At 37.7% G+C, this 17,912-nt stretch overlaps 1 protein-coding gene across 1 annotated transcript in view; it reads right to left on the bottom strand.

The window, feature by feature from the left end:
* The window catches only part of RAB2A (RAB2A, member RAS oncogene family), a 50,779-nt gene that overhangs the window by 16,192 nt on the left and 16,675 nt on the right, over positions 1 to 17,912 (bottom strand). The window contains exons 4-6 of the mRNA XM_072411147.1: positions 15,360 to 15,442; positions 14,812 to 14,904; positions 12,306 to 12,417 (exon numbers count right to left, since the gene is read on the bottom strand). Coding sequence (XP_072267248.1) covers positions 12,306 to 12,417; positions 14,812 to 14,904; positions 15,360 to 15,442 — 288 coding nt within the window. The remainder of the gene's footprint in view (positions 1 to 12,305; positions 12,418 to 14,811; positions 14,905 to 15,359; positions 15,443 to 17,912) is intronic.

The following is a 17,912-nucleotide window of genomic DNA, read 5'->3' on the forward strand; positions in this document are numbered from 1 at the left end:
CTGGAAAGATTCAAAGTGAAAGATCCTTTCCAACGATAATTATTGCACGTGTTTATGCAGCCGAACTCCTGCAAGCAAGCAGTGATTATGTGTGGATTAATAATATTAAACAGTATTTATATCACGCCAACATATTACGCAGTGCTGTACAATAAATAAGGGATCTTGACTAGTCTTCTATATTGTGGCTATACTGAACTGCCCAGCTGTCTGTATGCCTTTGGGTCTGTTGATCCGTAGAGCCAATTTAACATGTATTGTGTGCTAATTCAATCCTTAGTCATCATACAAATTTCAAAGACCTGCAAATATAAAGGATGTGGAAGACTGGGCAGGAAGTGGCTATGAAAAATCTCTGATCTTCCTATCTGTCTGACATTTGCTGCCCTATTCTGAAGATCCCACAATGAATAAGGTATCACATACCAAATAGTTAGAAATCTTAGGAGATCAAATTATGGCAGCAAGAATGATCTGAACGCTGGTGGTCCGGTCCAAAACAATTCAAGTCACCTAAATGTATTAGTCCCAGGTTTTTAGTATACTATAGGCATAAGAGTTCTAAGGTAGCAGTAACATCTGTTCATGATCAAAACTTTAGTATTTCTTACAAATAATATACTTAAACATTGGAATTACTAATAAAATCATTTCATTTCAAAATCAGACATGTATAGTGCTGAAATCATGTGTAAAGTATCTGTCCACCCAGAAAAATAAATTAATGTAGTCATTTGATTTTATGGTGTCACGGCAATATAGATTCAGCTCCTGTTGTTACCACACCATTGGCCCACCAGGAATTCATTGGAGGTAGAAGTCGAGTGACTTCAGAAGGTTGCTGTATTACTCCTGACAAGGAAGGATAAGGATATTAAGGAACTCCCCTAAAGTCCAAAGCCCTGCAACTTAGCTCAGCAGAAAACATAACCTTACAAATTAATACTATTTTCCTCAAATCGCTCTTTCCACCTGGCCACAGGGACTTTCTGAAAGAAAACCCACAAAAGGTATTAGGACTGGAATTTTGATGTAGATTTCAGGTATTTGCATTAACTGGGTTCTCAATGGCTGAGTCCACAATTAAAATGATGACTGTGAATGGGGAGTTTTGCTTTAAGCTCTCCTGATTGATGTCTCAATTAAAGCAATGTTTGAAGGATTATTCCTTTTTTCTGTGGGTCAAAAATGTTTCATGCATTATACAAGTTTTAAAACAATAATTGAGAAATTGCTATCAATGACTGATCTGACATGAATCTGTGATGCACTAGAAGTAAAAATGTATGTGTATGGAGGGCTCCTAATCACATATATAAAAAAGTAAACATGGTCCATGAAGGAAAAGTTCATCATGGTCCTCCTCATTTTAACTGTGGGAGCATTTGACTGTTGAACTTGCCACCAGAGCTTTGTTTCCTAATTAACAGGACTGATATGTTTTCACCTTTAAAGGCCTTACAGCTCCCCAGAGCAATCAATCTACTGCAGCTCAATTACTGTGCTGAGCTCCGGCCGCAGCTAAATAAGGGAGCGTGGGGTGGGTGCAGCTATGGCAGGGCCAATATGAATATGCATGGGCTCTAAGTGGGTGATCGAATCATCATAGAGGGGTCAGGAGAATTTGCAGCAAAATAATGAGAGGAATTAATCATCACACATTCGTCAAGCACTTAGGGAAGCGAGTGTGTTCTTCTAGACGTGACGTTGGGTTGAAGAAAATCTGGCTCGGAGCCAGGTTTGGATTGATTCACAACCCTCAGAAATGGAAGTTTTTAATTTTCAAATAAGAGGAGAGGGGGAAAAAAAATTCATGCGCTTGTGATTAACATACCAATTATCGGTATGGCCTAACAAACCATGCTAATTGAAAACGGCGGTCAAAAGCTGCGCAAATCCAACCAGCTGGGATTCCTTATGGGGTGTTCAGTTGTTCACATTAAGTAAAACATTAAACAGAGCCATGAAATCCTGAAATGTGTTATGATAACTTCATGTAAACAAGCACTTAACAACTGGCACATGGAGGGAAGCATTAGAGCACTCTGGACGTCCTCCCTCCCCTGTTTCATTACAGGGGAAAATCAGTTAAATTAAGTCTAAGGGCTCAGTTTATTTTAGGTCAAGAGAAATTATTTGCTGATTTATGGGTCTATGGCTCTTGCACTGTAAGTACGACCATGCCAAGAAGGGATTACTGTAACTTTAGAGTAATATAGCGATGGGCCATAATTACCAGCAAATAAACATCAGACAGTTCTAATTTTCAATGACGGACATCAAAAATGACAAGAGGACTGTTTTTAGACCGCATTATGTTGTTGCTGGCTTAAACAAACCAGCTTTGTTAGAAGAACAAGTAACAGATGATTCCCAATGCTGCAGTGGATCCAGGGCTCCAGATGTTTAAAATCATATGCACCAGTTACTCTAACATACCTTAGTGTTTCCCTACTGTTCAGAGTTATATATTCAATTTTTCAACACGCATCAAGTTAAATTACAAAAATATACTTTTCCATGTGTGTGCTGTGTCTGGTTTTGTGCTCCTGCCTACTTTTCCTCTTGGCTAGTAAATTTCCAATTTGTTATGTGCTGCCTGGGCTGTACGTTTTGGCTCGAGCAAAAAGAACACCAAGCTGGCACGGTAGCGAGGCCTGGAGACCAGAGCTGCCAGGACACAGACAATTGTAAAGCACAATCAAATGGGAACATTCTGGGAAAAACAGATATCTTTTTCTCCCTCATACACCCTTATGTATGTATGACAGCTCAATGTTATCTAATGCTATGCCTCACTCACAGGCCGGCTGGGATGCATTGATAAATAGGATGGTTAAGGATACCACTGGCCCACATACAAACCAAGCATCGATTTTGTAAGCCATGTTTATTTATACAGAGATCTCATCTGTAATTATTATTTATTTTCCGGTTGATACAAATATATAAAGCCATCCCACTCCTTGCATACTCTGTGCAAGGGTATATTCTGGAGCTGCCAAATTTAGGTAGGTTAGTACAGACAAACAACAGGGGGGAATGATCAGTCTTGGAAGAAAAAAATCCAACTACCCTGCTGCATCTTTGTAGAAAACAAACTATTTATTGACAATTTCCAGTCTGTAATGTTAGCAAGGAGCTCACTGACATAGTTGTGGATTACAATGCAGTAATCCAATGCCAATGCATGTCACAAAATCTGCAGCAATGAACAGTGCCACAGACAAAAATAGATTTATATTTTCATTTTACACTTCTAAAGAAAGGATGCTATATATATATATAACACTGTTGCCAAGCAGCTGGAAAACATACGTGCATTGTACCACCTGCCAAATAGTTTTACAACTCAATCGACCTACGATTTACACTCCTCAACCATGCTATGTAGACAGGTGAATGACCCAACTCTTCTTTGTTACCATAAAGCAATACATCCTCAGGCCCCCCCTTCCTGATCTCAGCCTGCTGACCTGGTAGCTTTACCACACTAACAAGGTCTCTCCTCCATCTAATCTCCCCTTATGAAAGCAATTTTACGTTGCAGAAAAATATGGTAGATTAGCAGAAATGTAAACTTCCTGGTATCTCCCAACGCCAACACAGCAGGGTAATATAAAGACACATTTAAGATAGTTACACTGTTAATGTCTATAAACAAATATCCACAGAGTTAAGAGTTTTTTTCATACTTTCCTAGCTTTAAGAATACACAGAACAAAATAGTTACATCAAAGAACAGTGAATATAAAGCGTACAAGAAATATTATATTATGCTAAAGCTTTGCAACTAGTGTTGAAATTCTTAAAAGTTCTTCTGACACATAGCAGCACCTCCAGACAACAAGATGTTTTTACATTTAAAGAAATGAGTATGGTACGCTGGTGTGTGGGTGCTCCTGAGGCTGAAAGCTAGGACCTACCACCTCTGCCACACAACTAATTGCTGCCCATATGATGGCCTAATTATGTACCTATGGAAACTTTTGCAGCGTGGAATGCTGTTAGAAATTAAATGAACACACAAATACCTTTTTTTTTTTTTTTTTTTTTTATAATAACACTACAACTTATCCAATGCATTAAAAATGTGAAGCAACCAGGTTTCCTTAACAAGATCAAAGATTTGAATTGTTGTTTGGTTGCCTCTGGTTATTGCGGCACCCTAACTCCTTACACAATTTTTATTTGAAGCAGTGGAGTGGACTTTTAATTCCTTGACTTAATCACACTATAACTCCCACTCTCCATGGTTATTTTACATGCTTTGAAATACTTCTTACTTAGAATCATAAGATCCTAAGAAATAATGACATACTTGAGTCCTATTGCAAACTACACTGTTTATATCTATCACATTCTTACACATAAACTGACCAACTTCTTGTGCCTGCAATTAGGAGATAACCATGAAAGTATAAAAGAAAACTTAACAAAAACATAGAATTTAAAGAGACTGAGGCATTTAAGGCTCACTAGAGTAGAAAAAAAGCATCCTTAAACTCCTTGGCTTTTTGTACTTTGAACTATTTTCTCCTCAAAGATCAACAACTTAAACTACAGAGCTTGTTTCCACCATGGCTGTGGGCTGCATTACAAAAATGCATGCACATGTGGTGCACATTATCAAGTGCTGTGTTTGGCAGCCTTGTCATTTAAATGGACAGCCCAACACACCACATTGCAGCACAAATCAGGGTGCATGGGTAAGGTGTATTTGCTGTGCTATTAGGTTTGAAAAGAATCCCAGCCCACCAATTAAATTCATGCATTCATCTCTGCAGCTTTTTACATTGTGGAGAAACTAATCTTCACATTTTTTTTTTTTACAACAGAGTTACTGAAATCACATCCAAATGAAATCAGACTTTGTTCCCACTAGAATGTTACATTAACACTGTGCAGAAACGCATGCATTAATGTAACGTACCAGTAGGAATGAGCTCATAAACCGGTTTGATTGGTTGAGATTTCAGTGAAGATGAATGTTTCCACAATGTATATAGCTACATAGGTGAATATGTGCTTGTTAAAGCATGCTTTTTAATTCATGTTCAGACTGCAGATATTTTATTATGCATACCTTGGGCAGTGGTTTAAAAAGAATACAGTCGATCACCTCGGACACAAAGCAGCCACTGTTACACTATGATCTGATAGCTATGACACCAATCAATCCTCCTTCTACTCCATCCTTCTAGATATGAAGATAATCCTTTTAGGTAGGAAGTTCTATATTAAACTTTTCCTTAATGGCGAGCCCCTAAAGGAATCTTCCTTGTGCAGGCCATGAATCTCTGTCAGCGTAATGTTCCATCACATGTAAAGCTGTAACACTTTCCCCGCTGTAAAAATTGCTGCACCAACAACTATATTTAAGTAATGCAAATGTTTCACCCTGACTACATCTACACAATATTTTTCACCATACACGTCCTTGTATCCCATAGAATTACTCCCTCAAACTAAATTATACCATGGAACGTGACTGGAAATAATGAGACGTAGCACAAAACCCACTGGATAAACAGGATATGTTTAGCTTCTGCCCTAAAAGGAAGGCCAAAAAGACACCACAGACTATTTATTTCAACTAAGTTAACATAATAATCTAAAAACACAGGAAATGCAAAGATTAACCCTTTCTAAACCTGACTACATGTAAAAGTCAGTGGAGATTGTAACATAAAATATATAAGTAATAAGGGAGGCAGAAAATCGGAGGCTTAGCACAATCCCACATTTCAGGCTTCAACGAGGAAAGTCTGCCTAGGACTGTAGGGAATTGAATGCAGTTTATGAGTTAATAACAGCTTTGCGTGCAATAAACGCAGAAGCCCATAGAGGAGTTTATTAGCTCAGGGATCAGCCATTACGGAGTTAACCACAAACCTCCTAACTTATTTCTCCAAGAAATCAGGTTTATACAAGTTCTAAAACACATCTTTTCTGCCAAGAATAAAATGTCTGAAGTGAAAAGATGCACAGTATAGAACAATGTATTTCCCTAATGTGCAAAGCTTTTGTACATTGCAAACACACCATTTCCTCACATTTTGGTCATTTAATTCCCTTCAGTAATATGGGTAACCCTGATAATGTTTAGTTCAGAAGGAGCCTCTGGATGTTAAATGTACTGCCCACTAAGGCTACCATTTTTTATTAACATGGGTGAAAGCCATTGGGTGTTCTACCCCTACAATGGGTTCCAGATGTATGTTCCCCCAAAGAGAAGCTAAATTGACCACTGGAGCCTGTAGAATCCAAGCAGGTGTCTGTATAGGTTCCATAGAGGTTTTCAAGATGGCCAAATAAAACCATCATGCACACTGAAGTTTTAGAATTGAGAAGGCCATAATGCTCTGAAGCAGGAAGACTAACATAAGGAAACACATAGCAAATTCATGTAATAAAATACAAAATGAAAGATAAGAGAAGTATTTAACAAATATACAGTAATAAGTATACCTGACACACAAAAATCAAAGCATAACCAGTTTTCAGCATAAAAATCCATCCATAACTGTTCTTTGAATATATTGTGCAGTTTAGGAGACTGCCAAGTGTGTTACATCAAAGCACCAAGATTTTGTGCTATTTGATGATGAAGCATCACAGTGCAAAAGATTGCGTCTGTATGATTGGTGAGAAGTTGAAAGACTAGTGGGAAACTCAACATAGATGACAGCCACATTTATCACTGGCTTTCCCCAAGGTATTCTGTATATGAATCTCTTCTCCCTGGAAACTGTTCCTACCCACCACCATATCCCTCTATAGTGCATCCAAATGATTTCATTCTCTATATCCCTCCCTGTTAAACACAGCTACCCTGCAAAAGATGCATTTACAGTCTCATACAAGACAATGATTGGAATAGCTACTGTCCAATCAGATTACACTCTGCTGAGTTAGATCAGGAGAAGGTGAATTTTGATTGGTTACCTAAGAATGCTAATTCTTGAATGCAATGATTTTACTAAGAAGGGTATCCAACTATCAACACTACTATTATTATTAATATTATTATTATTATTAAACAGGATTTATATAGCTAGATGGGGAAACATGCAGAGGAATTCTAAGCAAGGCCTCCTAAAAAAGGATATGACTAATTATGCTTTGTCCAACTTCTGAAATTTTAATTTTGTTGATGGGCAAATGTATTCCTAAAAATTCCCTACAGGTAAACTGCATTAAATATTAACTTTATTTGTATAAAGATAGCAAAAATAAGTGTATAAATATGTGACCCCAAAGTTCAAACACCCCAATCCATACATTCAGACATGAACCATCCACCCCACTGTAGTACTAAAGCTACTTGTAAACAATCCTATGTCACGTCTGCATTTCGTGTACTTTACCGCCACCTTGTGGACAGGCAAGGTACATGCTCAAAGTTATAAATTATGGAAAGTGGATGCTGCATGTGAATATTCCTTTCAGTCCTGCTTTGCATAAAAAGAATTGTAGGTAAATTGTTAGAGATGTGATTTGAGAATGTGATTGTGAGATGTTCAATCAAAAGTTTAATTCAAGCCCAACTTTTTGGACAGAATGGGGAAAGGCTAAAACCTCAGGTGTCAAAATTCATCTGCCAGAGGTTCTAATTTTTTCCTTCTTTACTCGTTTCCAAAATAAAAGAACATTGGCAGGGATTTTCCTTTGTAAGTAAACGTTTTCTTTTTAAAGTTGTCCAGAATTAGAACCCAGGTAAAATTTTACTGGTATGTAGGGCTCTAGTAGGGGAGTAACTTTCACTTTCTGTCCCAGGGACAATGGTATCACCAGACACAATGCTCTTATTTATTAAACAGGATACACTGTCATCTTTGAAGGTGGTGGGTGATCCAGCAAACCTGGAATGGATCTGGTCCAGGATTGAACACATTTTCCAGCAAATGACTTTTATAGGAAATCCATTCCATGTTTGCTGGATCACCCAGCTTCACTGATAAAAGTGTATGCTCTCCAGCCTTGGAGAGCTTTATTAATCAGGCCCGAAGCGAGAATAAAAATCTACAGCCGCAGATAAAACAATCTTCCTGTTAGTAGAGTAGAAGACTAGTATTCCTAAATGCCTTTCATTGTGTTCTGTGTGCACTTTAGGTTTATTCCCATCTTTCTGTCTAGTGAAACTGTTGCTACTGTGACAGCAAACTCGGCAACAGAACCTCTGAGAGCTGCAAATAGGGACAAGACTTCTGAATGTCCCTATCAAAAAGATCCTCACCATTAGCAAAATATTGCCAAATATTTTAGAATTGTATTACATTCAGGAGAGTATTTACACCAAAACAAGGTTCAAGTTCATATTTAAACCCAGTTCAACCTCTACTTTAATCTGCTAAAAATATTCCAGGGACATCAGTGTCTTATATTCAGTTGCCTTTCTAAGGTAGATACATTCTGAGTAGGAAAGCTGGTCACTTCCTAGCAGATGCAGAGTGAGATCAATGTCCTTAGGTAATAAGCAGTGGTCTTACTGCATAGATCAGTAAGGTGTCAGACCTCCAGCTCAGCAAACAGCAAAGCTAATTATCATATTGGAGAGCTCTGGCTGTTACTGCAGAGGGTGCACATCAGACCTCTGCCATGGGACCACTGCTTCCCCATGGAAAACAAGTGTTCCACTCCGCAGCTGCTGGCAGGGAAGAGGAGTTTTTACTTTGACTGTGAAAGATTTATTCTAAACAGAAACTGTAAAACTTCAGATGGGTTTTATGGAGAATAAATGCAGATAATGAAAATTGCAATACTTTAAACCAGTGGTCACCAACCTTTTTTCGGTTCCGCGGACCACTAAAATCGCCAGCTCCTGAACACACATGCGCAGAGAGGCGGGTGTCATTTAAAGGGGGAGAAACCTCCCCCAGAGTGACGTCATTATGACATAACCCCGCCCACTCTCCCATCGCAGATCTGAGCCTAGGAGAGAGTGGGTGGGTTTGTGTGCTCTCCCAGCTCCCTGAGCCTGGGAACTGCTCGGGGGACGTGGTCGGCAGCTCTGGCAGGTGCGTCCTCCCCAGCGGGGTCCTTCTCCTGACTGGAGAACCCCTGGCTCGGGGTTGCACCGACCAGAGCCGCGGAACCCCCAAAATGTTCTCGCGAACCACCGGTTGGCGATTGCTGCTTTAAACCCCAATCAGGCATACAATATGGTTTTGTACCATTTTTTTTTGTTTTTAAATAAAGGAAAACACGTATACGCCCAACATCAATATTACCATCTACTAGGGAGAGAAGTGGGCACTGGGCAATGAAGATTTTTCCATGCGCCATTTTGAAAGTCCCAGTGACCCCTGCACATTTTCACATAAATGCTGTGATGACACCCTGCTGATTGTGTTCCAGTGATAAATCTGCTATTGAAAGCTAAAGCTTGGTGAGAAGATGTATCTCCATTATTACTGAACTGCTAATTAATCTTCGGCTGTCATGTTGATGGGGGATCCTGCTAAGCTGGCTGACTTTCCACATTCCCTCCCAAGCCTCCCTCGTAGCGAGAGAGCAAAAAAGAAGAAAAAAAAAAATTAAAAGGTAAGGAAGCGGAAAGTTTCTGAGTAGCTAATTAATGGGATGCCACTTGCAATTAAGCATAGCTCTTCTTAATTATTTCTGTAATTTTAAAATATATAAACCTATTTTTGTCAAGTACAATATATGTTCCCAATTTGAACTGGGCCACAGTACATCTTTATTTTAAAGGTGCTGCTGGAATACAAAACTAGCAATAAACCTGCACATGGCCGTGTTCTACCAGTAGAAACCTTTTTCCACAAATGATAATATTGAACAAATCATTGGGCTAAAGAACAAAAACAGTGAGGTTACCAGATTCTATAGTATGACCCAGTCTGAAAACAAAATGATTAGGAAAGAATGAACAATTCCATGTCCATAAGGTTTTATATCTGGGATTAGTTTATTTCCCTAGTGGTTGAACTTGATGGACATATATCTTTTTTTTAACCATACCTACTATGTAACTATATTGGTACATTCATAATGAAAGGGATGCATTACATTTGTTCATCTTTAAAGAGGAACTAACCTTTGGAATCTGTGGTAAAAACAGAGGGCAAAATATTCATCACCATTATTATCTGTGGTCTCCCTGTACCTGATCCTTTCCCCAGTACTGACTTACAATATCTGCACTGTGTGTTCAAGCGGGGACAGCCATCTTGGCAAAAGCAACAATTTACTTTCTCATATCACAGCCTCCAGTGAGCAGCTAAACACTACACTAAAGAGATAAAAGTGACTATATTACTGGTAATTACAGATTATAACAGAAAAAAAAAATAAAGCGGGTATAAATTGTATGTACCTTGTGGTGTCTGTAAATACATGAAGCATCTTATAATGCCCTTGTACACCTGTAAGCCAAGCTGTTACGGGTCATGCCAGAATTCTCCTACTCCCTGGTATCCACTACCATTTCCAATAGACCCGCTGATATGATGGACTGCCTCATTAGGTAACAGGAATGTGGAACCAGTGGGAAGGGCAAGGCAAGCTTTGTCACTACCAGTAAACAGCAGTGCTTTTTCTGATTGGCCTATTGGTGGGTGTAGAGGGGTAAGGAGTTCTGCTTTAGGTACTTCTAGGAGCCTATCCTTTTTATCTAATAGAAGCTGCATATTTTTTAAGGATGATGTCACTTTGGCAAAGGAATGTCCAGTGTATATATGTATTTTTCTTGTGATTACTTAAGAAAACAACTAAGATCACACAATTTTTTTTCTATTTTAAATAAATATTTGTGAAAAAAGTATCTTTAAAAAAAAAAAAAAAGTAGCCCTTTTAGATTTATACAAATAATTACAGTGTTCAACACAGACATTTTTTTGAGCCGGGTGGAAAAAAACTGTAGGTGGTTAGCAGCCCATTTATTGTGACCCAACTCTTCAGTAACCACCCAAAAACAGCCTGGTGGCTACTGAAAGGTGCTGGGTGGTGCGCCCAGATAAAAGGAGCTCAGGAGAACACTGAATTGGATGGCTGTTGACATGATAATGCAGGAATCCCCTTGACCTATAGGTCTTGTCCTAATGGATATTCAAAGCCGGGAACAATTTTTCTTGCATACTTCAAATTCATAAAGTAATGAGCAAAGTACATTTCATTTCAGTACATAACAGGATGATGAACCACTAATATAGTTTTCGCTATACCTTGGCTTTTAACATTTGTTTTGATTAGCTTATCTATAAAAATGTAAACCAGATCACAATACAGAAAGACAATGTGGAAAAACAAACTATTTTATGCAGAAACCACAAGCTGGAAAGTGAATTAGTATAACAGTAAGGAGGAAGACAATCCACGTAGAAAAGAGACAAACAGGCACAATTCTTCCAAACAGGTACACGCGATAAGAAGTCATGTGTACCAATATAATAGGTGCAGAATATCAAAGAGCTTCTCACTGTGGTTATTCATTCAGTCTTTGCTGGGAGTTCAAACAAAGCTGTACGTAAGAGTAACAGGTGTGTATGAGACACGTGGGTGGGGGATAACAACAAGTCGGCAAGTCTCAGTGTGTTCCAACCACTGATGTTACTGCCATCTAAGTCTCCGGCTCCTAGTCCTTCGTATATATAGAAAATACATTTTACTGCTAAATTACAATGCAAAGTGCTTGCTGTGTCAAGGCCTTGGTAATGGTTTGAACATGTTTTTTGTACTGTGGGTTTGTTTTGTTTTTTTATTTAAAGGGGTTTGCTTCAACGGTACTCTTTGATAAAACAGAATAAATAATAAAATAATTCTGTCTTACAAATAGGCTTCAATGATACTACCTGCAAAAATAAATACAGCCTCAGATGAACACGACAGGACAAATTCACTATGCTAATATTTAACATTAACTCAAAATACAAATGAAGTGTGAAAAAAAGTATACCCACCTATCATTACAGTGTAGTGTGTGTGTAACTGGAATATAAAAATAATATAATACCAAGTCCAACAAGAACATCCCTTTAGGATTAGGATATAAACATTTATCAGACACTACTATAGTAAGATTTTGAAAGAAAAAAAAAACAAAACAAAAAAACAAAAACTTGCTCCTTCTTTAACTGTTTTAGGTCCGCTTGAAAAATAGCTGTTGTATATTATTATGTGTATTGAGTGGAGACTAACAGATTCCAAAAAGGGTGCATTTAGTAATCGGCTCCACTGACCACAAAATAATATGTAGTAGTACATTCCACTACATATCCCTGTATTACATGACCAAGGGGCCCCATAGGAGAACAGAGTGTGCTAGATGAATGAGTGTGCGTTACCTCCTCCACATTTGAGGCTGTCTTTGCTGAAGTCTCCATAAAAATAAGGCCGTGTTCCCTGGCAAATGCTTCTCCTTCTTCTTTCTTTACTTCTCTTCTTGATTCCAAATCACTGCAGACAAAGCAAACATGTCAGACAGACCTCACTACAAGTGATCACACAGACATTTTTCCTAGAAAGAAATGTTCCAGTGAAAGAATAAATATAATCAGTCATTTTTTGGCATTTTTATTAATCAGGTTATAGCCTTACATGCAGAGATCTAAGTGTTCAGAAAAACTATTATCCCCCAACCACACTCTACTGATCCCAAAATCATTAAATTGTCTGGTAAATCTTGATTTTGGAATGTGAACTTGCTTTTAATACAGGGCATAACATAGTAGCATTGAGGATATATGTGTAGATATTATTACTGATGTGGTAATCTTGTTGATACCAAGAATGGGTCAGTATAGGATTTTTATATATTAGATTTATACTGAAATTTTAAACTGCAATAATACATTGTTGATCAATCAGTAATGTAACAAGTACTCTTTAGTGATGTTTAATGCCAAACCCCAGGAATCCCTTAAAACAACAAGATAGCACAGCAGTTTATGACAGTGGTCGCCAACCTTTTTGGACCCACGGACTGCTAAATTTAAGGACTTCGGACCGTGAATGCGCGGGGAGCAGGGAGTCACTAAAAGGGGAAGAAACTTCCCCTAGACTGACATCATGATGCCAGAACACGCCGAGGCACAGACTTGCGATGGGAGAGTGGGTGGGTTGTGTTCAGAGACACAACCCATCCACTTCCCTGACCCTGTGATCCGTACGGGGGGACATGGTCTACGGCTCTGGTCGGTCTGCCGTCCTAGCGGGGTTCTTCTCCTGACCCAGCTCAGGGGCACACAGGCCAAAGCCGCAGGGCACCAAAATTTTCTCATGGACCATCCGTTGGCGACCACTTAATTATGATACCCTGTTAAAGCACCCTTTCCATCCTGTAACTGGAGCTACCCTCAGATAAGCAAGTTCAAGTGTTAGAACTGCAGTGCAAAGCAATAGACTCCCGAGTGATGTTGTGTAGAGTATAAAAGATGCTGAAATCAAAAATGATTCATATACTTTTACTGGATGGATTGTAAATATAAATTGGTTAGTGATATTTTAATGAATAAAAAATATTCAAGATCACTCTTATGTACTCGTATTCCCCTGATAAGCTGGTTCTATCTGTACATATTATTGCAGAACCAGCATGGCCATTCTTATTATTTCCTATTCTACCATAAATACCCAAATAGTGTGGTAGAGTAGTTTTCCATTATGTGCATTCACATGACATTGGCCAAATCTCATCTTCTTGTTTATAAACAAACATAACTGCAAAAATGGGAACATTTTCAAACCGTATCTCATTTCATGCAAAACATGAAACAGCGTGAAGTCATTTACTCGCAATAGATAAAACAATACAAAGTGTGACAATACCAAGCTTTAGTTTTTGATGCACAAAGCTTAAGCTTGACACTACTGCATGCTGTCCAATGTTTTTTGGCTATATCATGCCTCTTCCAGTAAAATATAGCACAGTAATAAGTAACACAATATTGGTTTTAGTGGCTGAAAGAAAAAAAGTCTAGCTGGAATAACTAGTCAACGAGAAATAAAATACAGAATGCAAATCTTCAATAACCCAGGTTAGTTATAACTACAGAAATATCTTGATCACATCTCCATTTATTACATGGGGACCACCTGACACATTTGTGATCTAGATCCACATATTCGAAAAAAACAAACATAATATGCATCCAATGTTAAGAAAGTGGGAGTTAAGAGTTTATAAGGTTATGGTACAGTGGGTAAAAAAAAATCCGCTGTACAGCCAATGTATTACCACATACCTGGATGTACTCAAAGAATAAATAGGGCCATGAGATTAGGAGTATAAATCTTGTGCAGACAACATGGCTCAGCTGCTTTTGCAAAACTACAGACATGGAATATTACCTGCCTAGTGTCATGCAATCTTTCACACTAATACCTTTAATGAGATCAGATAAAGCACAATTAGCAACGACATTAGAAATACAGGAGCAATGAGCAGCAATGGTGGGGGCTGACAGTCTACTAAAGGCAGCGTCTTTTTCCGGCCCGCCAGATCAAGGTCCTGGCTAATTAGTAATAACAGCTATGAAAAGGACAGATCTTGCTTCCAATAAATACATATCATTACTCATTCGCAGAATGCAACCCAAATAAAAATGCTAATGATACTAGATGCACTTCTAAGCTTGTGTCTCTTACCTAGGACTAGATTTTTAACAAAGGCAAACACAGCCAACAGTATATTTATTTTTAGTAGGAAAATAAGTTTTTTTGTAAAAAGTAAATTGTAAAAAGATGTATTTGAACTGCACTTGTTAAAGCCTTCTATTAAACATGTATATAAATATGTGTGCACTCACTGACAGCAAGAGTAGCATTGAGAGAAAAGCAAAAGAAGTTTACCTTTTATTGGCAATTAACATAATCACCATATTTGAATTTGAATGCTGACGGGCATCTTCCAGCCAGGTTGTAAGGTGGTTAAATGTGTCTCTCCTAAATTCAGAAACAAAAGTTGCTATAAATATTATAGAAATATTTTGAATAAAAACATATTTTACTATTGTTACAATTGTAACAGATAAAATACATATCTGAATGAAAGGAGTTTATGTTGATTCATATTGGCCTGTGAATCCTTTCATATTTTATCTCTTTCTCCTCATCTAATATATATATATACATATATTTAATTACATAGATAGATAGATATTTGTGCGTTCTCACCGTTTACACAGAAAAACACTAAAAAAAAAAAAAAAATCGCATAAGCAAGGCAGTTTCAGAAGAACACTGCTGCTACCTGGCACACTGTAACAATCTTAGGTAATAGCTTTGCTGGTGTGTACTCTTTAATCAGAAATTGTAAGGGACAAAATAGAGATGCTGATCAGGCAGGAACATGTTTTTTTGTGCTGTCAGAAAATAAGGGAAAACCATCAAGAACTCACCTTGTGATATCATAAACTAATAATGCACCAGCTGCTCCTCTGTAATATGAACGTGTGATTGAACGAAATGATTCCTGACCAGCCTATAAAAAACAAAATAGGGATTAACCAAATTATAAATAAATACAAAAATGATATACAATGACCAGCCTACATTCTGAAGATAAACTGTCATTTTTCTTTACCAACTTTAACTCTTCAAAGAGAACAAATATGTGTTTTGCATAAAATGTTATTATATTTTATGTCTTTCTGCATATCAATATTTTATGTTAACATTTCCAGGTCAGGGATGGATCCATAAATTATGTTCATTTGGCTACTTTTCTTGATCAAAAAAACAAAACATTTTTAGATGGTTTAAAAGTTCAAACCAAAAGAAAATGGCACAATGAAATGACAAAAAGTGGCAATAAATTTCACCCTGTCCTATGTTCAAAATCCTAGGATTCTTATAGAGACCGTGAGTTTAAAAATAAATACTCAAAAACAAAAAATAGTCATCACCACTGGGTCCCCATAAATTAAATACTTTACAATAAAAATGTTCTACAAAAAGAAAAAAGGGAATAAACCACTTTACTTACATAGACCTAAACCCTAAATAAATTACGTTTATTTTGCAAATGTATCAAATACTTTTATCATGTCCTTCCCCCTCTCCCCCAATAAATGGAGTGCCATGCAATCCCACACAATGCAAGTATGTAAGGTTGTTGAATAAGAATTGGTATCCTTCTAGAGCACTTGCGAGTCTCTCTTTAGCTCTCTCTCGATGAGGGGACAGGTATCTCTATAACAGGGGGCCTCTCCTGTGTCACTGTCTGTCATTTGCAACCCCTATTTAATGTACAACGTTGCGTAATATGTTGGCACTATATAAATCATGTTTATTATTATTAATAATATTAATACCAGGAACTACCTGTATCTTCATGGAAATATCACTGGGTATTTAAAAGAAGATGTATATTAAAAAAAGACAAACAACTTTTGGAATTTTATAGACATGGTAAAACTAATATGAGGCTTGGGGTTGGGTTTAGGCATACAAGTATTTTATTTATATCAGCCTATTTTTGCCATCCCTGTCCCTTTGGGGAGATTTTCTTCACCTCTTAAAGCGGAACTTAACCCTACTATTCTCACCTGTCCCGTTCCATTGCAGAGTGGTGATATCTTGTTCTTTCTTTTCTTCTTAAACGTGATCTCTGGATTTCTTGAGCTCAACATTTCAGACAGTTCCATAGAGCAATCAAGCAGGTAAGAATTGCCTATCCCTAATATTGTGCAATATTGTTAAATCAACATTTTTAAAAGTCCTTTAAGACTTCCCATGGTATTTTTACCCTGAATGAAATGTCACCAAATAACTTTAAAATTACGGAGAAGTCTTTTTTTTTTTTTTTTTTTTTTTATATATATGCAGCGGCTAAAATACTGTATGGCAACCTTGGAATGACTGGTGTACAGGCACCATAGGCCAAATCAGTTGTCAATTCTTATATGACACTGGCAAAAGACGGAAAGTATAGAGAAGGAAAAGAACAGTAGGGGCGTTATGCCTCTCCTTTACAATTCCCCACCTTTCATAGTAAAGTTTAGTGTTGAATTTAATCACAATTTAAATGCATGTTCTACTTCAAATGTGAAGCGTTTGCAACTATAATATAATGTTGTGTTTCGGATGGTGATAAAAGCTGGTCTTTTCCCTCCCCAATAATATTAAAAGTGCCCAGAGGACATAGCAATACACATCAGCATTTAACATGTATGCAGTTTTAGAACAGTGAAAACAAGCTAATCTTAGAAACAGGTAACTACATATACATGGCTGTGTTTTTTTTTCTTCTTCTAGGAACAAGCAGCTCTCTAAAAACCTTTCTTGGCAATCCCTGACATCCCAATTTACTGAATGGCTTCACAATACATGAATCATTATTAGAACACAGAAAGGACTCCTAGCAACTGAGCACAGAAGACAGATCTGAAAGGAAGCAAATAACCCAGAGCTGCACATTTGAATTCAATAACCTGCTCCCTGAGGCAGCTGTTGACACTAGAATAAATAAAGCCCATTGTAAATAAATGATGAATGACATCTTTACGCCCACCATCTGCTGGTGTAAAGGTTGTTAGAAGGCCAAGGATGCAGATTTTATCCGTTATATCGGAAGCAGCAGCCAGCCTTTCAGCAGTCCATGGACCTAATGTTGTCAGCTCTTTCCATTTAATCTCTTTAGGCTAAAAACAGAATGCCAGAATTCAGAGACAGCCCAAATCATCCCACTGGATTCTAGTACGTCACCCAAATTGGTTTATGGACTTTTCAGTGCAAGAAAAAAAAATCTTTCAGAAAAGATAAATGAAGTCACTTCAATGCAATGCTCCAGTCCAGATGTTCTTAGCATTGATCATTCTAATCAGGGTGGAAATGCTATAAAGCACTGGGGGATGGGGGTTCTTTAAAGGAGTTGCTTGTAGCAACCAGATCACAAAAATGTACCCACATACATGTTTTTTTTTTCTACAAAGCATTGCCTTTTATAAATA

This window comes from Pyxicephalus adspersus, chromosome 5 (genome assembly GCF_032062135.1).
Source record: "Pyxicephalus adspersus chromosome 5, UCB_Pads_2.0, whole genome shotgun sequence".
Lineage (NCBI taxonomy): Eukaryota > Metazoa > Chordata > Amphibia > Anura > Pyxicephalidae > Pyxicephalus > Pyxicephalus adspersus.